Source organism: Urocampus carinirostris, chromosome 19 (genome assembly GCF_059441175.1).
Source record: "Urocampus carinirostris isolate Australia breed hairy pipefish chromosome 19, RoL_Ucar_1.0, whole genome shotgun sequence".
NCBI lineage: Eukaryota > Metazoa > Chordata > Actinopteri > Syngnathiformes > Syngnathidae > Urocampus > Urocampus carinirostris.
In genome coordinates, this window is record NC_142367.1 from 1,264,615 (window position 1) to 1,290,595 (window position 25,981).

The window sequence follows — 25,981 nt, forward strand, 5'->3', positions numbered from 1 at the left end:
ATCTATGTGTCATGATTACTGATGCATACCTGTCAACCTCCACGGCTCCATGTCGTATTTTCCCGTACAAAATACAAAATAATCGTACACCATATATATATTTTTTTTTTCTGAATGACGGATGATGGGAAATCCCCAGGCGGCAGACGCATTCGATTGACAAATTTGCGATTTTCCGTACAGATTTCCTTGTACGTCATACTCGTCTTAAAATGCATAAAAAACATACTTTGTCCTCCAAAACCGTATAGGTTGACAGGTATGCTGATGTGACTCAGCCGTGCCCGCTCCTTTGGCGCCAACTGCCGCGGGTTCTGATTGGCTCCCGGTCAGTATTTGAACCCAGTCCGGTCTGTCCCCTTTTGTCAGTCCGTCAGCAACCTCAGTGAACACTAGGCAAGCCCTTTTCGATCCTGACTCCGACCTGTCCTGTTTTTTGCTTCCGTCCTTCCCCGGCTGCGACCACTTTTAATCCAGAACTCGTCTGCTCTACCGTCTCGGCTTACGACCTCTTTTTGTCCCCAACTACGTCTTCTCTCCCGTCCTGGCTTCCGACTCGCTTCCGACCCCGACCATGCCTTGCTCTCCCAATCCCGGCTACCGACCTGTTTTTCCGTCACCGCCATCGCTCACTACGGAAGTTCCACTTCCGCGTTCGTAGCACCATCCGAGTACAAGAGCGACTTGCTTCCTGCGTCCAGTGAACACTGGACCGTGGGCGCAGCCCTTTCTCTTTCCTCTAATAAAACGTGAGAAACGTAACGCAAGTGGGTCCTGTTTCCGTTCTGGTCCTCACAATATGTTGTTTTTGAAAAACCTCAAAATAAAGATGGCCCAAAATTTCTTTCGATTTCTTCATTGCATTTTTTGATTTGATTGAAGCAATTAAATGCACTGTAATTCTTAAATTATTTTGGGTGCGTTCACGTGTATTTTTGTTTGTTTCTAAATACATTTTTGTGGGTGTTTACGTACACTTTTGTGTGTTTTAGCGCACATTTTTATGTGCGGTTACGTATGTTTTTGTGTGCTTATGTACATGCTGATTGTGTTTCCATTTTATTGTTTACTGTTTCTTTTTGTTGCACTTCAAGTGTAGGATACATCTATACGGCTGTACGTTTTCGTGTGTATTTACGTATGTTGGGTGTTTACGTATGTTTTCCGTGTTCATGTACATTTTTGTGTGTTTTTTTTGTTTATCTTTGTGCGTGTTTACGTAAGTTTTTGTGCGTCTTTACGTACATGCCAATTGTTATTTCACTATTTTGTTTACTGTTTTTTTTGTTGCACTCCAAGTGTAGGATAAATCTAAACGCCTGTAGGCTTTATTGTGTATTTGGTGGAAACCGTAACCACTAGGGTCGTGGGGGCACCATTTCCTGTGGCAAATACAGCCTGGTGGGACCCAACCTTCTCCAAGCCAATCAATGCTTCCACCTGGTCTGAGTTTACGTATGATTTATGTGTTCACGTACATTTTTGTGAGAATTTACATCTTTTCGGTGTGTTTATGTACGTTTTTGTGTGTTTACAAATGGTTTGTGTGTGTTTACAAATGGTTTGTGTGTTTACCTACGTTTTTGTGTGTATTTACGTACATTTGATGTGTTCAGGTACATTTTCGTGCATGTTGATGTACATTTTGTGCATGTTTACGTAAATGTTTGTGCGTGTTTATGAACATTATTGTAAGTGTTATTTTATACTAATTTGTACTGTTTATTTTTGTTGCAAGTGTAGGATAAATCTATACATCATGAAGTTATATACTATTTTATACGCTGTTTTATTCCACTTATAATCAAAAATACTCGTCCCAAGTTTGACATCAGCCTTGAGTGCAACTCTTCAGAAGGGTGTCGTAAAAAGCCTTTGCTTTGGAATGTGTCTTTGGTTTTCAGTCTGTGCAGATAACAATGATTTATCACCTCGCCTGGGGGGTAGGGCGATGACCTATCACCCTTCTCCCAAGCTTCAAAGGACTATTGGGAAATTTGCATCAACACGGCGCAGACCAATCTGCAAGAGGCTTGGTCATGGGGCGTGAACATTTCATCGGCATGTGTGATAAGATGGGGAGACCCCGGAACCTCATCGTCTTTCTCCACACGATTGTAATTGGCAATGAAAAATGATCCGATTTGTTCAACTCTTTAATTCGGCTAAAAAAATTGATATGTGGATGACACTCGTCGTTTCTCCGACTTTTGAATATGCTCCAACTATAAGGAATTAGACAAGACACGTGAAGTGTCTTCGGAGTCAGATTTCAGTTTAGTGAATGTTAAAACCTTACAATCTGTACCTTTTTGTGTGTATTCATGTTTATTTGGTGTGTTTGCGTACATTTAGTACGTTTACGTACGTTTTTGTGTCTGTTTACATACCTTTAATGTGTTTATATACTTTTTGTGCTTGTTTACCTACATTTTTGTGTGTATTTACATATGCTTGATGCGTTTATGAACACCTTTGTGCGTGTTTACGTATGTTTTTGTGAGTGTTTACGTATGGTTTTGTGTGTGTTTACGTACATGCCGATTGTTATTTTATTTTACTTTTATTGTTTACAGTTTTTGTTTTGCTGCACTTCAATAGTAGGATAATCTTATGTTTTTGTGTGTATTTACCTACATTTTTATGTTTACGTACGTTTTCTGTGTATTTATGTTGGTTTTGTGTGTTTGCGTACATTTAGAATGTTTACTTACGTTTGTGTGTATTTATCGCGGTTGCCATGGCGCCCAATTGGCCCTGCCCGTGTGCCGCTAGCTGCGGCTCGTTGACAGATTGGCTTTCTATCTATTTAAGCTCAGTGCTCTCACTCTTCCTTTGTCAGCCTGTCAACAAACCTCTGCCCCGCACGACGTGGGTTCCGACTCGGTCTTGTTTTCCTGTCGGTATTTCCTGTCCGGTATTGGTTCCGTTTATTTTGTACTGTTTAATATTCTCTCCAATTTTCGTTCCCGTCTAGTTGTCCTGTTTAATTTTGATATCCTGTTTCATTGTCAATCCTGTCTGTCCCGTACTGTCCGGTATCGACCCCATCTGTCCAATATCTGCTCGGGCAATTGGAATCGAGCTCGTCGGTCTCTGGCTTCCTGTCTTTCCACGGCCGACCGCTGCCTGCCTAACGTGTATGACTCACGCATTCGGGTCCTGATCCTGTTCCGTTTCTTGACAGTATTTACATACCTTTAATGTGTTTATATACTTTTTGTGCTTGTTTGCGTCCGTTTTTGTGTGAGTTTACGTACACACTGATTTTATATCCTACCTTATATATTTTATAATGTTGTTTACTGTTTATTATTATTGCACTCCAAGTGTAAGTTGAATGTATAAATCTGTACGTTTTGTGCTTACCTACATTTTTGTGCATATTTACGTATGTTTTGTTCACAAACTTTTTCTGTGTGTTTACGTGGAATTTTTGGGGCTTTTGTGTATGTTTTTTTGTGTGTTTGTGAATGTCAGTGCATGTTTACATATGTTCTTGCGCATGTTTATGTACATTTCTTATTTTCATATTTTAAGTGTAGGATAAATCTTTATTTCTCTACGTTTTTGTATGTATTTACGCATGTTTGATGTTTTTATGTTTGTTTTGTGTATGATGTACGCTTTTGTGTGCATTCACGTATGCTTTGTGGTTTTACGTACGTTTTTGTGTGGATTTATATACGTACTGTGAATTTATGTTTTTATGTGTATTTACGTACGCTTTGTCTATTTACCTACGTTTTAATGTGTTTTTAGTACGTTTTTTGTGCGTTTTCATGAACATTTTCGTGCTTGTTTACGTATGTTTTTGTGTGTGTTTGAGTACATCCTGACCATTATTTTATTATTTTGTTTACTGTTTACTTTTGTTGCACTTCAAGTCCAGGATAAATCTGTTGCTGGTGAGGTGCAATCATTATTACAAGGTTTTATAACACAACTTCCTGTCTGTTCAATGACAGTCTCAGTTTAATTGCACCTGCTTTGTAATTGGCTCAGAGGTTTGTGAAAGGAGACACTGGAGCACTGTCAGCATTATGATGACCCAATAACACACCAAAGTTGTGGCAAAGTTAACTCATTACTTGTACCATAGAGCAGGGGTCGGCAGCCTATGACTCGCGTGCCAGCAGCATTTTTACCTGAAATTTTCAGTTGCGCACCGTGCTATTTAGAGGCTTTACGTTAGCGCCCCTTCTCCTCTGCTCTGTTTGTGAGCGTGTGTCTGCGCGGCACTGAGGAGTGGAGTAGAGATCCGTGTTTTAACCCAGCCAACAAAACACGCGCGATAAATGAACAAATCATGACGGCTCCTCGAGCGAAAACAGCTCGTTCTTTCCAGCCAGCGTGGACAGACAAATGAGGCTTTCTGCAAAAAATGACCATGCTGTTTTGTGCATTATGCCTCAAGAGCGTTGTACCTCGCACGGCAAGTGTTAAGCGTCATATTACGAGACAAAACATGAACATGAATTCAAGGATGAGTCTGACAAGGCGCAGACATTAAAACGCGTTGTGTCCAGGTACAACAAACAAACACAGACCCTGACAACCATTGTCGCTGCTAAAACTACCTCCACTGAAGCAAGCTATCACATTGCTCCCTGCATAGCAAAGCACAGAAAACCATTTACTGATGGCGAATATTTTAAAGAAGCGCGTGTGTGTATGTATGAGTGTGTGCGCGCGCGTGCCTTCTGCTTTGCTGCTGTTATTTCAAGTTTTGATATTTTCCGCAACAAGATATTACTGATGAATGGTGTGGTAGCTGTCCATAGCACTTGTTTTTGATTGTAGTTCATTGTTAATGAAGAATGGTTGATTCTGGTTAATTCTTGTGGCAAAAAGTCAATGATGGCTACAGGCCGTTCCACTTTTAGTTGATTGATGAACAAGAATAGTGGAAGATAAATTGGTCAGTTATACCAGTGTTTTTCAACCAGTGTGCTGGGGCACACTAGTGTGTCGTGAGACCTTGTCTCGTATGCCGCTGGAATTTGCCCAATTTTATCTTTCAAAAAAATCAGGCCATTATTCAGTATTTTTGCAATTTTCAGACGAGGAACTGTAACAGTCATCCATATCAGTAGGTGGCAGTAGATTTTTATATACTTTTTATGTACTAATTATCTTCTGTTGAGGTAGCACAGTACATTTAATAATTAATTTGTTTAACAAAGTGGTTTAAGATTGCACTGTAACAAATAAAAACAAAGCAAATCATTCCTTTTTATTTTAAGTATTATTTTCTTATTTTTATGTACTAATTATCTGCTTATGAGGTAGTACAGTGAAATATTTGACAACTTTATTTTCAAACATTTCGACGGACGGTGTGCCTTGGAACTTTTTTATAAATAAAAGTGTACCTTGGTTCAATAGGAGTTGAAAAACACTGAGTTATACGATTAAAATGTATATCCATATTGTATATTTGGACTGGTGTAAAATGACAGCTGTGTTGGATATTAAAAAAATGTGGCACACTGATTTACTGGGAAATTTAAAAGTGGTACCCCACACCAAAAAGGTTGCTGACCCCTGATCTATAAGTAATTCAATTATTAAATCGGTCATTTTTTGAAGATGTAGTGAGTAACTATAATTACTTTCCTAACGTAATATTCCCAACAAAATTCATTGTGTCCTTTTAGATGTTTTCAGTCATCCCCCGCCAATTCCTCTCTGATTTCCGCAACCCCTGCTGGTACGAGGAGTACACCGGCAACTCCACCTTGGACCCGTACCGAGACAATTTGTACACGAGCTATGCACGCAGCTTCCGTGCCGTCTTCCAGAATTTGAGGACCGCTTTCCCCAGGCATTTACAGAGCCACGATGGCAAGCTGTACCGCATCCGCTGCTTGCCTTATTTCTACATCATCGGACAGCCCAAATGCGGCACAACAGATCTCTACGACTGCCTGCGGCTGCACCCTGATGTTAAGTTCTCCACCGTCAAAGAGCCCCACTGGTGGACCCGCAAGAGGTTTGGTGAGTTGGCCAGATGTTTCGAATTTATTAGGGAACTTGTTAAAAAAAGCCTGTATTTAAATCGGAGATGATTAGTAGAGTGTTATGAGATTTTATTGCAACCAGTTCCTAGAATGCACCGACATAAACATATACTTATACTTTGCAGTGTGTTGAGGTGGGGTTCGTTTCTGGTGAGGCACAGTAAGAGGTGGGTAGAGAAGGTAAAAATTGGACTCAAGTAAAAGTACTGTTACTTCAGAATAATATGAGTCAAGTTGAAGTAAAAAGTAATCGTACAAATAATTTATTGAGTAAAGGGAAAAAAATAGTACAAGGTGAAAAAACTACAAGTTGTGGCAAACTTATTTATTGATTTATTTTTTAAACAACCATTCAATCAGATCACCAATGTTCACCCAATCAAAACTACATTACATTTAATTTAAAAATTAAGGTAAATTTAAGTATGAACCTCATAAGCAATATAATAATAATACTATAGATGAAATTAATAAGTTAAATAGCACATTCAAAGTCCCAGTACTTTTGTTGAAAGAACCATTTTGGACCCAAAACAAAACAAAACAGGTTTGTCAAGAGCCCCCCCAAAAATTAAAAATGTTATATAGGCCTTATGATAAACGCAACACATGCTGTATGTAACTATATTAGCAATATTGGCCTACTATCAAAATAACTGATTTTGGATCCCCTTTGCAACATGAATATACTCTATTGTATGATACCACCTCAAGTTTAACTGTGTTACTATATTAATGAATTACAATATGGTTATTTGTTTGGATTAAGTTAAAGAAATACGATTGATAAATGTATTTATCTATTACCTGCACCACTTATCCTCAGTAGGGTCGCAGGGTGCTGCAGCCCATCCCAGCCATCTTATGGTAGTGAGGAGGGGACACACTGAACCGGTTGCCAGCCAGTCACAGGGTACACAGAGAAAGACAACCAACTCGCTTATTCACACTTAGGAACAATTTGGACTCAACCTCCCATGCATGTCTTTGGAATGTGTGTGGAAACCGGAGTGCCTAGAGCAGGGGTGTCCAAACTTTTTGCAAAGGGGGTCAGATTTGGTGTGTCAAAAATGTAGGGGGGGCCAACCATGGCGGACGTTCTTTACATATAACAGCAATTAATTTAAATACATTTCAGCGAGCCGTTCTGTGTTTCACATTTGCTTTTTTATTTTAATTTCAGCTATCTTAAGCATACTGTATGTTTTGGTTCGTTTGAAACATGCATATCAAAATTCAATTGACATTGAAAATTGAAATTAAATATTCACTGAACTTCACTTTTTTTAAAACACTTTAATTAACTTTTTTGTAACAGTTGAAGAGAAGCAATTGTACTCTTGGGTGAAAATTACATATGAAACATTAAAAAAAAATCTCACCGTGGCACTTTAATATTTACAGAATTTTTAAACACAATTACAGAGAAATTGTCATATCAACATGTGCAGGGCTCATTTAAAATATGACAGTAACTATAAATGATGATGTGATGTGCGCACTGGCGGTGTAGCGTGCTTTGTGCGTACCCTACAGTCCAAACCTGCTGGCTTTTACTCCAGAATAATAAACAAACATAACCCCCCTCAATGAAAAATGATGACTTGTCCGCATTAGTGTGATGGGTGAAACTGAGATCTGGAGTGCAGAACAAAGGCCAGGTCTGGCTCAATGGCAGTAGTATTGATGCGCAAGATGTCTAGTAAGTGAGAGTCCGATAGCCGTGTCCTCACATAGCTCTTATTTAAGTTCATAACCGAGAATGTCTTCTCACACAAATATGTCGACCCAAACAAGCTAGAGAAAAAAAAGTCAAACTCCTTTCCTCTGACTCCCAATTGTCTTTTGATGCCCGATGACACCCCCTCAATCCTGCGCGCCACAGTGTTACGTGCCAGGCAGACTTTGGCAAACTCTTACTGCTTCTCAGGACAGATATTTTTTTACCATTGTCATCACACAGTCTCTGAAAAATTCACAATCAGTGAAAGGTTTGCAATGGTTTGCGATCAGCACTGCTACCTTGTAACTAGCCTTTGTAGCATTCCCGTTTGACTCTCGAGCTTTTGTAAAATATTGCTGCTGTGACATTAAGCTAGCTTCAAGATGTTTCAGTTTCTCGCTGCATTCATTACCTGTGATCTTGTCATATGCGTCAGCATGTTTTGTTTGGTATTGTCGCTTCACATTGAAGTCTTTAAAAACAGCCACTGTCTCCTTACAAATGAGGCGGAGACAGTTGTTAAGTAATTTCCACCCATCCTTGAACTGTCGGCCCTCGCAGACAACTTTTCTCATTTTGTTAATTGCCGCCATTTTAGAAAAGTTGGGGGCCTCACATACTAATTTGCTGTTCCTATTTGAACCGCTAGATGGCAGCATTAGAACACGCAGGAAACAGCGCTGCTGCTCAATGTATTACTGGTACATAATTCTACACGCGGGTCAGGCGTTATTGATTTTATGACGGAGGCTGCGGGCCGGATGATAATTGACCACGGGCCACATTTGGGCCCCAGGCCGGACTTTGGATATGTCTAGCCTAGAGGAAAGTTGCCTAGGGGAGAACATGTAAACTCCGCACAGGAAAGCTGGTCACTGGATTTGTAGAGAAGCTTTCAGATCAGAAAGTCCAACCTGTTCTAAAGTCACTCTCCTGAGTTCTTTCTTTTTAATACATCTCTTAGGTTACAAAAGTAAATACACCCCAAAGGGAGTAGAAATCATAGAAAAGAAACAAGATTGGCCGATAGTGCCAATCATGTATATGTCAATCAACGAAAAAACGGTGTGCAACAAAAGTCAAAATAACGTACTGGCATCCTACGGTACCTCATTTACAGGTGTCCAATATTAACAGAATAAACTCATCACACATAAAGATTTACAATTGAATTCTTATTCACCATTTGATTGGCACATTTTCCAAGATGACAATGCATCATGCCACAGAGCAAAAACTGTAAAAGCATTTATTGGAGAAAGATGCATCCAGCCAATGTGATGGCCGGAAAATAGCCCAGATCTCTACCCAATTGAAAACCTGTGATGGAAATTGAAAAAAAATGCCAACAGCAAGGCTCAAACCTGCAAAGATGACCTTGCAACCGCAATCAAAGAGAGATGGCACTAGATTGATGAAGAATACTGTTTGTTATATTTAATTTGATTTAGTGATTCGGAGTGAACCAGATAATTTGGTAAGCATGTTCTTTATGCTAGAGTTCTGCCAGTATCTGTTTAACTCCTAATATGTTACCCCAGCAAGACATATTTGAGCGTGTGTTAGATATGCAAATACTTGTAACGTTAGTATATCGTCAAATACATTTCCTCCAAAAATGCAACCTATTCATGTTTTTCCTTCTTCACTATGCATTTTTTGGCTGGTGCGACTTATACTCCAGAATGACCTATAGATCGGCAAATACAGTCAACTAAATTTAATTGGTAGAGCTTCTCAATTTTATTTTGTCACCAACAGCCCCCTGCCCACCTCCAACTCAGAAGAAGAAATCCTTTGCGTCCCCAAGAATGATCTTTTTCTCAAGCGATCACATAATATATGTGGGGACAAAACAGCGATTGCTTGATATTTGTTGGTAACACGTCACCTCCTTTCATAGCTTCTTATTAGCATAATTGGGTAGGTAGTAAAGTGACAGCTTCATTTTTTTTGGGCTTCATGCTGTCCTTTGCCAGCATTTAAACTTAGAAAGCACACTGATCTTTAACAGTCTCTCTCTGTGATCGCAGTGAAATGATACGTTTGCTTCATCAAACTCTTTCATCTTGACTTTCAGGAGGACACCTTTCTTTGTTTCCTAACCCGTCTTTCTCAGCCTGTCTCCGCATTCGTCTGAATATTTTTTTCATGCGGTCACTTGAGGGTCTACTCCACGGTGGTCTACATTTCATACTAAATGCTGAGATTTGGGGCTCTTTGAATTGCATGGAGGATAAATCTAAACAGAACTCTATACCAAAGAGAACGCCACTGCACTCTAGTGTAGTGGAGGTGCAAGTGCACACTATTCTGGGAAATTTAAAAAAAAAAAATCCCAAAAGTCAATCGCCCCTGCGCCAACCTTGACTGAGCCCCGCGCCCCCGCAGGGTGGCCAGCTCTGCTATTTGAGAAACAATGGTATTAAGGCAAGTCAAATGAAATACCTTGTAGTTATTTGACGAATTTAAGTTGGTGAGTACATTAAAATAAATAATAAAAGTAGATGAAAAACAAAAAAAGATCAAGAAGAAAATGTATTGCTTTAAAGAAAACTTAAATGTCATTGTAATGTCATTGCAATATTTCTGAGTCGGGTCAGAATCGCTTTTGACTGCAGCCCTGGTGACAATCAGACTCACAAAACTTAATTAATGCATTGATCACTCTGCACGCAACGCTGACTTCAGAGGGACACTTAAAAATTTGATTTAATTTAATCCGTCAAGGTTTTTTTTTTGCTTACTTTTAACAATACTTTAATATCCTTGAGTTGTCTGGTCACAGCACTTCTTTTGTATCTGTGACATGGCACATATTAAAAATATAACCACCATCTGTAGTATGTACAGCGTGGGTCCCCAAACGTTTTCGAGCTGAGAGATACTTTTTTTAGGAATTACTGCAAAGTGCACCCAGTGTGATATGCATTTTTAAAACAGAAACTTAGCTAAATTGCTAAATAGCTCAAAAGTCTGCTTGATAGTTAGCTAGAAAGGTGAATTGATAAAAACAAAACAAAAGGGAGCTAGGGATATCCAGATAAATTAATAAAAAAGCTAGGTAGCTAGCTAGAAATGAGGCCGAAGTTTAGCTTGATAACTAACGAAAAAGGTCAAATTTCATGATGACGGAAGACACTAACCTGTGCCTGCTTATTGGGCGCCAGCTGTTGCTGGCTACCTCATTGGTTCCCCATCCTACTTAAGCTCAGTCCTTTCACTCGTCTGGGGTCAGTCCGTCAGCAAACCTGTTTTCACAAGGCAAGCATTTTTGACTCTGACTTCCGTCGGTCCCGTTTTTCACCCGTTTTCCACCCGTTTTTACCTGATTTCCCTGTTTGTCTCCTGCTACGACCCGATTTTTGACCCGGACCACGTTTTGACGGAAAAACGACTTGTTTTTCCGTCTACTACACTACGATCTACCGCTCCAGAAGATCCACTTCCGCATTCGGAGCACGTTCCGATTCTGTGAGCGGCTTGCTTCCCGCGTTCAGCGAGCACCGGATCGGGGGCGCTGCCTTTCCTTTATATATCAATAAACTTGATCAACGTTACGCATCTGGGTTCTACTTCCCTTCTGGTCGTGACACAAATATTAGCTAGATAGCATGTAAAATTTTGAAAAAGCTAGCTAAATAGCTAAAAGGTAGTTTGATAGTTTGATAGAAAGTTAAAAGACTAAAGGGAAGCTAGATAACTAGCTTAACTAGTAAAAAGTTGACTAAATAGCCACATAGAAAGCTAAAAAGCAAGATAGGTATCTCAATAGGAGGCCAAAATTTTGCTTGAGACTAACAAAAAAGGTAAAATTTAAGCTGGATAGCATGCACAAACATGTAAAAAGCCAACCACACACAAAGAAGGGAAGATGGCTACAACAGAGCTAAAAAGGTAGCCAGATAGCTAGCTTAAAAAGCGGCACATTATTTGCTATTTGCTTTGTAAAATCCATAAATTGGAATTTAGTTTTTTGTATTTCCTGTTAAATAAATCAATATAAATATAAATACATAATTGTGTTTAATACATGAATAGATGTTTGTTATTTTCTCTTAATCTATTGCTCAAAAATAATAATCAACACTTGAATAGTTTTTGCGCGCCCACAATCCGGTGTTTGCGGACGTGGGAAGCAAGTCGCTCTCGTACTCGGATTGGATCTTCCGTAGCGAGCAATGGCGGTGTCAGGGATGGAAAAACTGGTCGGTAGCCAGGACTGGGAAAGCAAAAACGTGGTCTGGGTCAGAAACGGGTAGTAAGCCAGGACGGGAGAGCAGATGTGGTCGGGAGGGAAAACGGGTCGTAAGTCGGGACGGGAGAGCAGACGTGGTCGGAATCAGAACGGGTCGTAGCCGGGAGCAGAAACGGGAAAGGCGGGAGTCAAGGTCAAAAAAGGCTTGCCTAGTATACACGGAGATTCGCAGACGGACTGACCAAAGGACAGTGACAGGACTGGGTTTAAATCGCAGGGAACCAATCTGTCAATGAGCTGCAGCTGGCGCCACACGTGCGGGGCCCATTGGGCGCCATGGCAACCGTGACAGTTTCCTTAATTACACTTGACTTTATTTTCATAACTTTGTGGAATGGAATATTATTCAATTGTCACATTGACTGTTACAGTTTTAAGTGCAATATCCCAGTCTAAGTGCAATATTACGGTTGTGTATGGTTTTAGATTTAAATACTTTTTATTAGAGGTGAATTTTTTTTTTTTCTACCCATGAGTTTTTATATTGTATGGACATCTGATGATAATAAAGGTGATTCTGATCCTGACTGGGAATGTATTATACATGATATTTCGAGTCTTGATATTCCTCAGCGTTGACGATGCCGCTCAGCACTATCAAAAAGCAATAGGATGAAACAAGGAAGGATGAAAAAGAATCCCTTTGGCACTTGGTGTCTCCCGCCATCATTCCACCTTGCGATGTGACACCCGGGATAATGATGTCTCTGGGGAACGTTTGCTGGAATTTTTCCCCAAAATTTTGTTCGCGAAGTATAACATATAGCCACACCGAGGTATTCGAATTACTCTCATTTTCAATTGAATTTCGAAGCGCAGTCACCAGAGATCAGTGCAGAGTGCATTGCTGAAAAACAGTTACTAGGTACCAGTGTTGAGCAGGATACATTAACACATTGTTAAAGTAACATGCCCAACACTTTAATTAAAATAGTTTTAAAATGTATTTATAGCAGAAACATCACGATCAGTCTGAAACAAGATCCCCGAAAACTACAAAGCGTTAGGACCAGAAGGGAAACAAGACCCAATTGCGTAACCACAAGTTTTATTGAAAGAAAGAGGAAGGGCTGCGCCCATGATCCGGGGTTCGCTGGACGCGGGAAGCAAGTCGCTCTACAACTCGGATTCTGATCCGAACAGGGAAGTGGATCTTCCGTAGCGAGCGATGGTGGTGTCGGGGGCGGAAAAAAGAGCGGTAGCCGGGACTGGGAGAGCAAAGCGTGGCCGGGGTCGGAAACGAGTCATAAGCCAGGACGGGAGAGTAGACGTAGTCGGGATCAAAAATGGGTTGTAAGCCGGGACGGAGAGCAGACATGGTCGGGAGCAAAACGAGTCGTAGCCAGAGACAAATGGGAGCAAAAACGGGACAGGCGGGAGTCAGGGTCAAAAAAAGGCTTGCCTTGTATAAACAGAGGTTCGCAGACGGACTGACAACAAGGGATTGACAGGACTGTGTTAAAACAGGGACAGTAAGCCAATCAGAGTCTGCAGCGGTTGCCGCCAAATGATCGGGCACAGGTGATGCACATCAGTAATCATGACACAAAGCCAGCCTTACATTCCAATTAGATCCCCTGGCCGTCATTAAATTAGTTGAACATCCACAAAAATGGCTTTGTTACATCCATGACAATCCATAGAATCCAAGCGTGTAAAATATTTACTCCAAAACGCACGATAATGCCTACAGATAAGATAAATACGCTTAAAGCCTTCCTGCCTTAATCAACGCCTTATGGAAGATTTTAGGTGGCGCTCCCCCATGCATTACAGAAGGTCCACTGCTAGTGTAAATATGTTCACAAGAAATAGCTTTGTCTTTAGTTAATTATTTAAATAAAGATATTCCACATTAAATATACTTAATTAGGAGTATTAAATAAAGGATTTGCACATTCAAAATAAGAAACGTTGAATTAAAGAAACAAATACAAAAAATTAACTGAACATATGAAATATAAATAATATCAATAGCTTACATGAAGTGTGAAATTTTAATGGTCCCAACATAAAAAGAGTAAACAGGTGAGATAACTTGTAATTGCAAAGTAAATAAGGCAATGCACAAAATAAAATATTAAAGAAACTAGTGTGCACAAAAAATACAAGGATTTCAATAAAAATTGAAAATATAAAAACGTGACCTCGTCTCTTTGCGGACTCTGATTGGCTTACTGTCCCTATTTAAACACAGTCCTGTCAATCCCCTCCTCCTTGATCTGCTACCTTATCGTGGTGGTGGAGTTTGTGTGTCCCAATGATCCTAGGAGCTATGTTGTCGGGGGCTTTAAGCCCCTGGTAGGATCACCCATGGCAAACAGGTTCTAGGTGAGTGGCCAGACAAAACGCAGATCAGAAGACCCCTTATGACGAGCAAAAACATTGGTCCTCAATCTCCCTCGCCCGGACACGGGTTACCGGGGCCCCCTTCTGGAGCCAGGCCTGGAGGTGGGGTCCGCTGGCGAGCGCCTGGTTGGCCGGACCTTTACCCACGGGGACGACGTGGGACCCCTCTTCCCATGGGCTCACCACCTGTAGGAGGGGCCAAAGGGGTCGGATGCGGTCAAGGGAGGGGTCCTTGGAGCGACGATCCCCGGCAACAGAAACTGGCTTTTGGGACATGGAACGTTACCTCTCTGGCAGGGAAGGAGCCCGAGTTGGTGCGTGAGGTTGAGAAATTCCGACTAGATATAGTCGGACTCACCTCCACGCACGTCTTGGGCTCTGGTACCAGTCCTCTCGAGAGGGGTTGGACTCTCTTCGACTCTGGAGTTGCCCGTGGTGAGAGGCGCAGAGCAAGTGTGGGCATATTAGTTGCTCCACGGCTCGGCGCCTGTACATTGGGGTTTACCCCAGTAGACGAGAGGGTAGCCTCCCTCCGCCTTCGGGTGGGGGGACGGGTCCTGACTGTTGTTTGTGCTTATGCACCAAATAGCAGTTTAGAGTACCCACCCCTCTTGGAGTCCTTAGAATAGAATATAATAGAATATACCTTTATTGTCATTGTTACAAAATGGGTTAACATGTTGTGACAACGAAATTGGGCATGACACTCCAGTTTTACACATTCACAGTGAGGTATGAGCCAAGAAGATAAAGGAACAGAGAAGATGAGGTTATAAAACAAGGGGGATAAGGCTATAGTTATAATTTACATGGTATTTACACAAGAAATGTCGGCATGTGGGATGTTACATACAGTGTAATCGTGATACCGTTGGTATCGTAAGGGTATGCTTGAGAGTGCGCCCCCTGGGGACTCCCTCGTACTGCTGGGAGACTTCAACGCTCACGTGGGTAATGACAGTGAGACCTGGAGGGGCTCGATTGGGAAGAACAACCCCCCTGACCTGAACCCGAGTGGTGTTTCGTTATTAGACTTCTGTGCCCGTCATGGTTTTTCCATAACGAACACCATGTTCAGACATAAGGGTGTCCATATGTGCACTTGGCACCAGGATACCCTAGGCCGTAGTTTGATGATCGACTTTGTCGTCGTATTGTCGGACCTGCGGCCGCATGTTCTGGACACTTGGGTGCAGAGAGGGGCGGAGATGTCAACTGATCACCACCTGGTGGTGATTTGGCTTCAATGGTGGGGGAAGATGCCGGTCCGACCCGGCAGACCCAAGCGTGTTGTGAGGTTCTGTTGGGATCAGCTGGCAGAATCCCCTGTCAGAAGAAGTTTCAATTCAACTTTTCCCACGTCCCGAGGGAGGCGGGGAACATTGAGTCAGAGTGGACCATGTTCCGCGCCTCCATTGTCGAAGCGGCTGATCGGAGCTGTGGCCGTAAGGTAGTCGGTGCCTGCCGCGGCGGCAACCCTCAGAACCGTTGGTGGTCACCGGCGGTGAGGGATGCCATCATGCTGAAGAAAAAGTCTTATCGGACCTTCTTGGCCTGTGGGACTCTGGAAGCAGCTAGCAGGTATCGGCTGGCCAAGCGGAATGCGGCTTCGGCGGTTGCCGACGCAAAAACTCAGGCATGGGAGGAGTTTGGCGAGGCCATGGAAGCCGACTTCCGAACGGCTTCGAGGAAATTCTTGTCCACCATCCGACGTCTTGGGGGGGGGGGGCAAGTGGTGTGCCATCGACACTGTGTATAGTGCCGATGGGGCGCTGCTGACCTCGACCCGGGACGTTGTGAATCGGTGGGCGGAGTACTTCGAAGACCTCCTCAATCCCACCGACATGTCTTCCTCTGGGGAAGCAGAGCCGGAGGACTCTGAGTTGGGCTCTCGCATCTCTGGGGTTGAAGTCACAGAGGTGGTCAAAAAGCTCCTCGGTAGCAGGGCCCCAGGGGTCGATAAGATCCGCTCATTAAGGCTCTGGATGTTGTGGGCGTGTCATGGTTGACACGCCTCTGCAACATCGCGTGGACATTGGGGACAGTGCCTCTGGACTGGCAGACTGGCGTGGTGGTTCCCCTCTTTAAGAAAGGGGATCAGAGAGTGTGTTCCAACTACAGGGGAATCATACTTCTCAGCCTCCCTGGTAAGGTCTATTTAGGGGTACTGGAGAGGAGGGTCCGCCAGGAGGCCTAATCTCGGATTCAGGAGGAACAGAACAGTGTGGTTTTTGTCCTGGCCGTGGAACACTGGACCAGCTCTACACACTCTGCAGGGTCTTTGAGGGTGAGAGGGAGTTTGCCTGTCCAGTCTACATGTGTTTTGTGGACTTGGAGAAGACATTCGACCGTGTTCCTTGGGAGGCCCTGTTGGGGGTGCTTCGGGAGTACGGGGTACTGCACAGTCTTCCAGGCTGTGCGGTGCCTGTATGCCCGGTGCCAGAGACTGTTCCGCATTGCCGGCAGTAAGTCGGATTCGTTCCCGGTGAGGGTTGGACTCCGCCAGCGCTTCCCTTTGTCACTGATTCTGTTCATAACTTTTATGGACAGAATTTCTAGGAGCAGCCTTGGTGGGGATGGAGTCCGGTTTGGGGGCCTCAGCATTGCGTCACTGCTTTTTGCAGATGACGTGGTGCTGTTGGCTTCCTCAGGCCGTGATCTTCACCTCTCGCTGCAGCGATTCGCAGCCGAGTGTGAAGCGGCCGGGATGAAGATCAGCACTTCCAAGTCCGAGACCATGGTACTCAGTCCGCACTGCTCGCACATTCTCAGCGCACAAGAAAATCTAGCCAGCACACAAGGGTCCTAAACGGCTCTTAAGGTTGTTTTTGCTTTTTTAATCCCAACATGACCAAATAATAATGTAATGTAATGTTTATGGTGCAGCACGGCGTCGCAGTGGTTAGCGCATGTGCGGCACAGTTCATGTCTTGGGAACCTCCTGCGTGGGTTCAAATCCAGCTCCAGACTTCCTGTGCGGAGTTTGTATGTTCTCCCCCTGCTTGCGTGGGTTTCCTCCGGGCACTCCGGTTTCCTCCCACATTCCAAAAACATGCACTTCAGGTGAATTGGCCGGTCCAAATTGTCCCTAGGTGTGAATGAGCGAGTGAGTTGTCCATCCCCGTGTGCTCTGCGATTGGCTGGCAACCCGTTCAGGGTGTCACCTGCCCACTGCCCGATGATTGCTGGGATGGGCTCCAGCACTCCCGCGACCCTACTGAGGATAAGCCGTGTAGGTAATGAGATGAGATGAGATGTAATGTTTATTGAAAGTATTGTTAGATACATTAATCAAAACATGACACAAAACTAATGCTGAGAGTGAGCATGGCCAAAATATTGGTCACCTTACGCCCCCTCCCCTAAGAAAATTTGAAAAATCTATCTCTGCCAACCTTTGCTTAAAAGTTTGCACCGAAATTGCACTAACAACCCGGTCAGGCAAAAAATTCCAAATTTTTGGTATCCTGAAAGAAATAAAGTTTCCATGCAAGTTGCTGGTATGTCTAGGCACCTGTAACTTATATCTGTGGCCACGTAAACCATCAACACGACAGAACTCAAAAAACTGATCAAAGGGCACATTGATCGTTCCATGTAGTACTTTTAACACAAAAATTAATCGAATTCTGCGGAGCTCCAAAAAGTCCAAGTTCAGCCTTTGTAGTCTTTCCGGATATGACAAACTGTGCATCGCAGGTATCCGCTTCGTATACCGTCGTTGAACTCCTTCCAGTAGGTTGATGTCCTTGATTAAGTAAGGGTTCCACACAACGCTGTTATATTCTAACCCGGGTCTAACATAAACGCAAAACATTCGAACTAAGAATGCTGGGTTCTTGTTGTAAAAAAATCTGTAAATGTTTGATGCTACGTTACTGGCTTTGTTGGTAATTTTGGCGATATGCGTGATAAACTTTAGGTTTGAAGTAAGAGTGACACCCAGATCCTTATGTTCAGTAACAACATGCAAATCATGATCATTAATGCTATACAGCGGAACAGAACCATGAATAAATGACCGTGCTAAGCATTTGTGAGATGACAGTTGCAGTTGCCACTGTTCGGCTCAAAGAAAAACTTATTTAATGTCATTTTGAAGAGAATCAATTGTTCCTGCAACCTGGGTTTTTGGTAAGAAAGCCGACAGTTTAGCATCATCGGAAAAAATTGAGATTTCACTACTTTGAATGACCTCGAGTAGGTCGCTCACAAAAAACAAGAATAATAACGGTCCTAGTACTGAGCCCTGCGGTACCCCACTACAAACTTCCGACCACGCTGAAAGAACATCGTCAATTTTTACGCATTGTTTACGATTTGACAAGTATGCAGTTATCCATTCAAGCAGTTTTCCACTAATACCATAACACTTCAGTTTTTGTAAAAGCTTGACATGAGACACTATTAAAAGCCTTGCAAAAGTCTAAGTAAACAACATGACCAGCCATATTGCGAACGAAAAACATACTGGTAATATTATTCAAATGAGCTATCAAGTTAGTCATGGTAGAATGTCCGTACCTAAACCCATGTTGCTTAAAGGTAAAAAGCTCCTGTATAAATTTCCATATGGCATCTGAAATAATTCTCTCAAACACTTTACAGACGCAGCTAGTGAAGGTCTAAAGTTAGCTGCACTTGTGCTCCCCCCTTTAAAAATGGGTATAACAATAGCACTAAGCCAGTCCTCAGGCAGCTGTGAATCCTCAAAAGATCTAGAGTCTAGTTTATGGTTGATGTATGAGAAGAATTTACGAGTATTATTAGACTCTAAAACTTTATTTTCCTCAGCCACCCTTTCCCGCCTGATGGCCCTCCGCAGTTCCCTTGAAGCATCTTGATAACTTTCCAAGTATGCCAACTGATCATGTTTTATAAGGCTTGTGAATAAACTGCTTTCGCCTATGCAATTCAGCTATATCACGGTTGACGTGAGGTGTAACAGAAACCGAGGGTACGTATACAGATATCAAGGTGTCAACAACAGATTTAAATATTGCCCACATTTCTTCAATATTCCCACAATTATCAAATAAGAGATACCAGTTGACTCTGGACAGAAGGTCTCTCATGCCGTGTAGATCACAGTCTTTAAAATGTATGTAATTTTGAGCAATGGTGTCTTTTTTAAGAGCCAGGTTGAGTTGGAAAGTAACAGAATCGTGATCACTGGTAGAGAAACTCGGCCCAACGGCAATGTTTTTAATCAGATACCTGTCAGTAGAAAACACAAGGTCTAATATATTGGACTCCCTGGTTGGTTTATCGTCATGTTGAAAAAAAAACAGCATTTGAAACCAAATTTTTAAACATTTAAGTTAGATTATTATCAGAATTTTGAAGAAAACTGTGGTGAAGGTCAGGAAAGTTAAAATCACCCATAAGTAGAATTTGCAATTTAGTATCAATAGAATTCAGAATTTCGAACATAGCGACGTTGGCATGAAAAGAGCTCAGACCTGAGCGATATACAGGCACCGTTTAATAATGTTTACTTCACCTTCGTCCCGACGGCGCATAAGTTCGTCCTGTAGTTCCCTGTCGCGTTCCCTTTCTTTTGGTGTCATATCTGGACGAACAAATCCGGAGGACAACGTCGGAAAGGTACTTTTCACCCGATTGAATCCACGGAAAAACGCCAGCCTTGACATTGTATTCCGGAACCGGATCTTCAAAAAGAAGAAAAAGTTTGTGTTGCATTCAAATAATTTCCAAATATATCAAGTGAATCTTGTTGCCAACGTTGTACTTCCACTAAAAAATGTGATTAAGTACAGTTCTGTATCTTACAACCGACTAAATAAGCCCCCAAATATGTTAATATTATGCGACAAAACATATCAGGAAATAAAAAGAAATTGATATCTTGTGAAAGAATTGTAAGAACAAACGACATTTGTAGGCCGTACCTTTGCAATAGTTCATGAGTCAATTCGTTCAAAAGAGAAAAATAATTTTGCATTGCTGGAAACTTAGCAAAATGTAACTTGATGTCAAGTTTTGGACATGTTTGATAATTAATTATCTTGCCACACTTGGGATTATGGTTGCTCACTGTTGTTTCAAGCGTTGCTCACCGACTTTATGTGAACGCTCAGACCCGTGGAAAATTAGAGGGAAGATTGGTCATGACCGAAAGAACACGATCCCGGATACAAGTGGCCGAAATGAGTTTCCTGCGCAGGGTGTCTGGGTTCTCCCTTAGAGATAAGGTGAGAAGCTCAGTCATCCGGGAGGGTTTCTGTGTGGAGCCACTGCTCCTCCGCATTGAGAGGAGCCAGTTGAGGTGGCTCGGGCATCTGATAAGGATGCCTCCTAGACGCTTCCCTTGGGAGGTGTTCCGGGCATGTCCCGCTGGCAGGAAGCCCCGGGGGCGACCCAGGACATGCTGCAGAGACTATGTCTCTCGGCTGGCTTGGGAACGCCTCAGGATCCCGTCGGATGAGCTGGAGGAGCTGGCTTGGGATAGGGACGTCTGGGCTTCCCCTCTAAGGCTGCTGCCCCCGCGACCCGACCTCGGATAAGCGGAAGATAATGGATGGATGGATGGATGGACCTCGTTTCCTCCGGGCACTCCGGCTTCCTCCCAAATTCCAAAAACATGCATGTCAGGTTAATTGGCCGGTCCAAATTGTCCATAGGTGTGAATGAGCGAGCGAATTGTCTGTCCCTCTGTGCCCTGCGACTGGCTGGCAACTAGTTCAGGGTGTCCACTGCCCGTTGCCCGGAGATAGCTAGGATGGGCACCAGCACCCCCGCGACCCTACTGAGGATAAGCGGTGCAGATAACAGTATCAGACAATAACGATCATCACTAAACGATATAAAGTGAGCTTAAAAAATGTAATATTATTCTCACAACCTTAGATAAATTGTCATGTACCCATTGGCAAGTGATTTAAAGGTATTTTTTTCACAACAAAACTCAATTGCAAAACAATATGAACTGAACTGAGTGAATGGTATGACAAAAACACTGCAATGTAATTCTAAAAGACCGAGAAAAACATGAAATTTTTGTCTTTGTCCATCATCTAAGGAGCCAACCAGACTATCCTACCCCTTCTCAAACCCGAGATTTTATCTGAGGCTCAGAATATTCTTGAACCTTGCGTCAGATATCTTGTTCCTCATTAAAAAAAGACCCTTTAACCAAGGATTAACAACAAATCATCTTTCGCATAGCACAGCTCTCGCATAGCGCTACTGACAACGCAAGAGATGCAATGTTTACATACCACCCCATGGACAAAACAAAAATTACAATGAATGGCACACATACATTTTGGCTCCTACGGGTGCTAATCTCGAATGTACAGGGATTACAAACAGACAGATCAGAGTAGACTCACTACGGCTTGTGATTTCAATATATTCAAAGTAACGCACGACTTTGGACTGTCAATCACGGTAACGGCGTTGTAACCGCGGAAAAAATGGTTAGATTTCCCCACTACTGAAACAAAATCATGTTATTCCCAAAACTGAACATGACATTTAACAACCACCGGCTTTCTCATTATTTGTATTCTACTCACCCACTCAAACTATTTCTAATTGAAACTACGGTGCGCAGTTAACGGAGATCAGTGTCGGACGCATTGCTGAACAGCAGTAGTTAGAGTTACAAGTTACTTCATTTGAAAAGTAATTCCATTTCAACCAAATTGCGGACACCAAAAAGAAGCCCATGACTCTAAAAGTAACTATCTATTTACAAATTATTGTATACATTCACATTGAAGGCGACACCCAAAAACTGCTTTAAAATAGCAAACATTCGACGACCTGTGAAATCAGTTGGCATGTGCAGTCCATCTCCTTCTCCAGGAGATAGCAGCATTACCCCATTTTCCTGTCCCCCTCACTACAGTGGGACCTCGGTTATCGCGTTTAATGGGGACCAAAACCGCCCGCGATATGTGAAAATCCACAAAGTAGCGGCGCACCTTGAAAAAAAAAAAAACGTTTTTTTTTTTTTTTATTTAATTATTATTTTTTTAGACCCGGTTAATGGGGACCAAAACCACCCGCAAAAAGTGAAAATCTGCGAAGTAGCGACAATCAGGAAGCGGAGCGGCACCGCGTGGTGGACGACCTCTTCAACGACAGAAACTTCCATTTTGGAAATCCTCGTCACCTGGCACAAAAGCTTTTTCGAAACGACAACTCTCTGCCCAAAGCATCGCCTTCAACCTGACGACGAGGACGAGACTTCAGTTTGCATCAATGCAAGTTTAATGGATTAGACTATAAAACTTTATTTCATGGTATTCTTTCAGAAAGGGCTTTGCAGAAAGGGTTGCCGAGGCGAAGGCCCTCGCGGCCCGAGCGGGAGATGCACCGGCCTCCGGGCCGAGCGCCCGACCCGCTCGGCCTGTCGTGGTGTCGTGCGTATCGCGCCCGAAAGTACCCGCGCCGCAGGTTAGGGGCTCGCTCGCGGGAGCGACCGAACGGCACCCGTGGTGCGCTGCAAGTAAAAAAAAATTATTATTATTATTATTATTATTTTTTTAATCATTATTTTTTAGACCCGGTTAATGGGGACCAAAACCACCCTCTAAAAGTGAAACTCTGCGAAGTAGTGACGCCCTTAAAAAATAAAAAAAAATAAAAAAAATTAACTATTACAGGCCGCGAAGCTCTGAAGCCGCGAACGTCGAAGCGCGAAGTAGCGAGGTCCCACTGTATTCCTCTTCCTAGCGGATTCCAATCAGAAAATTGGCCACCTCTACCATAAACACTCCAGGCTCCCAACTCACTTTGCTGCACCGTTTTGATTCCTGAAGACATTCACTCGACAAGACGACTAGTTTCTCCTCCCGTGACTTTTTTCTTCAGTTCTTCGTTTCAAGTTCATCCACTTTAAGACCTGCCACCCCAACTACCTTATGGAAGGTACACCCTTTCAAGATTTTAAGCAACTTTTCCCGGACCTTCTTTCCATGTTCCTCCTTGTCCCAAGATCCTCCACTCTAGCAATCCTTTTCAAGATTTTCTCCACCCAAAGACCCCTTCTCAATTTACCCTCTTCGGCAGTTCACGTCCCAGACTCCCTTCTCTCTACTAAAGTTTGTTGTTGTTGTTAAATTAACGCTCTCCCCTTCCCCCAGTTGGGGGTAAATCACAACCCTTGTTTTCCGTCTAATTGTGTCCTGCATTTGGGTCTGGAGGAGAAGCTGTTCACTAAGCGAGTGAATGTCATCAGAAAGTAAAAAGTCTCAGGCAGTGTGAGGTAAGAGTCTCTGGATCATATATAGTAGCGGTGGCCAATTGTCTAAATTGGAAACACCTAGGGATCACCATCTTGGAGAAGGAGAAGGACTGTAGGCTCCAAACCATGAGATTTACAATGTTTTCATTAGCATTTAGCTTTACATTTTCTCATTTCATGTTGCCGTCCAGGGCTCATCCGTCCAAGCGAGGGCTTTCACAACCGCTACCCAGTGGAGGACTACCTAGACTTGTTCGACCAGGCCGCTTATCTCATCCAAGGAAGCCTAGTGGCCAACAACAGCAGTGCACCCAGTCGGCCTGACATAATCATCGGTAAGGTTTTGCTTGCCATTATAACTTTTTTATACAATAACCCTGTTTGACGTTTTTACTCTGGTGGTATAAATCCAAGAGTTCAATTGATACACTTATGAACTTTATCTAGCTCATCAGGGATTTAGCAAGTTAGATTAAAATCTAACATTCTTTTAAATTACGGCTAGATGAGTACCACACCAGGTATCAGCATCTGAAGAACATTTTTTTTATAAATGTTATTCCAATAATTGTCGATACAAGAATAAGATGCATCCTAATACGCATTTAACAATGAATAATTTAAAAAATGGTAAATTGTCATGATTACCGATGTGATGCACCTGTGCCCGCACCTTTGGCACCAACTGCCTCGGACTCTGATTGGCTCCCTATCACTATTCAAACCCAAATCTATCTGTCACCTGCTGTCAGTCCGTCTGCGAACCTCAGTGTACTCTAGGCAAGATTTTTCGAACCTGACTCCCGCTTTTTTTTGTTCCCGTCTATTTCCCGGCTTCGACCGTTTTTTGATCCTGACCACGTCTATTCTCCTCTCCTGGCTTTCGACTTGTTTCCGATCCCGACCACGTTTATTGCTCTCCGTTTTTTCCGTTCCCGACACCGCAATTGCTCGCAACGGAAGTCCCACTTTTGCGTTCAGAGCGACCTGCACCCCGTGTCCAGCAATTGTAACCCTTTCCTTTCTTCCAATAAAACTGAGAGAAACGTAACGCAAGTGGGTCCTGTCTCCGTTCTGGTCCCCACATAAATAGTCATGACTCATAGATATAAAAGGCAATATTACAGAATGTTGGGATTTGAAGCGATTTCCTTGAAAGGACATACGTATACTGTATATTGTTTTCCAAAAGACGGATTGTTTTTCGTACCAAATCAGGCTGCGAGATCACATCCACCTTTTTTAATGGCAACAGGTTGGCATGTATGCATCACTGGTAAAGACCCTTGCTGATGACTGAGGTGAGAGATGTTTTAGCATAGTTAGCCATTGTGCGAAAGGGGTATTCCAAAATCCAAGGGTCATAACCAGGCGCTGATGAGAAGCCTTCCCCTCGCTGCCAGAACAGGAAACCAGCCGCAGCCGAGAGGCCTTCTCCTTGCCGCCAAAATCTGGAACAAGGCGCATCCGAGAAGCCTTTCCCTTGCAACAAGGACAGGAAACCAGTCCCAAGAAAAGAGATTTCTTCTCACCGCCAGGGCAGAAAACCAGACGGTGCAAAGGAGCCTTCCCTTGCTGCCAGGACGGGAAACTAGCCATTGACGAAGAATCTTCTCCTCGCCACAAGGACAGGAAACCAGCCGTGGCTGAAGGAACTCCTCCTCGCCGCCAGGACAGGAAACCATGCGTGGCCAAGGTGCTTTCCCCTAGCCATAGGGAAAGGAAACCAAATCATAACTGGGCACCTTACCAATCTATAAAATACTGTAACCTAATAGCCAATCAATTTGCCAACCCACTAACTACACTCAAAGACTCCATAAAGACGTGTATCTAATTTTTGTATTTTACTAACGGCAATCCTTCAGCGTTTATCTCAACCATTGTTTGCGGTCTAGCCGGCTATTCTTATTTGTTCCTCACTTTAAATAAATAATGCCAGGTAAGGCGCCAAATCCGCCGATCAGTATTTACACACCGTGCCTCGGAGGCTAGAGTTACGCCCCGCCAAAAAGACAGTTGGCCGCATGGCTGACTTCAACATTGACGGCCAGATTATCGTTTTTTTCGAGCATTTTCTATTTTCTGCGCTTTATATGAAATGGGAAAAATGTTTCCTAGAGTTTTTATTTTCGATTTGTCGGTTATGTTCTAGAAAAATTCTTACCTGTCAACCTCAGCCAATTGCTCCTCTTATTAATGACTGCAATTGCCCTTATTGAGCAATAATCAACCATATGAACAAAATTTGGTACTGTCGTGATTGCCTAAGTAAAGTCACCTGGGGCAATCGTTTGGCGCGCTGGAGCGCACTTCCTGATTGGCTGATGTTCTCCTCTTAAGCGGTCTGCGTCCAGAGATGGACGTCGGATTGTACTTTTTGTATCCCGGTGTGTTTCTCCAGACTACAA

The 25,981-nt window shown here is 42.9% G+C and overlaps 1 protein-coding gene across 3 annotated transcripts in view; it reads left to right on the plus strand.

Moving 5' to 3' along the window:
• LOC148346854 (carbohydrate sulfotransferase 15-like) overlaps positions 1-25,981 on the plus strand; it is an 85,104-nt gene that overhangs the window by 31,083 nt on the left and 28,040 nt on the right. For all 3 annotated transcript variants that reach the window (XM_088323264.1, XM_088323263.1, XM_088323265.1), the window contains 2 exons: positions 5,661-6,000; positions 23,762-23,905. In XM_088323264.1, the coding sequence (XP_088179390.1) occupies positions 5,661-6,000; positions 23,762-23,905 (484 nt within the window). The remainder of the gene's footprint in view (positions 1-5,660; positions 6,001-23,761; positions 23,906-25,981) is intronic.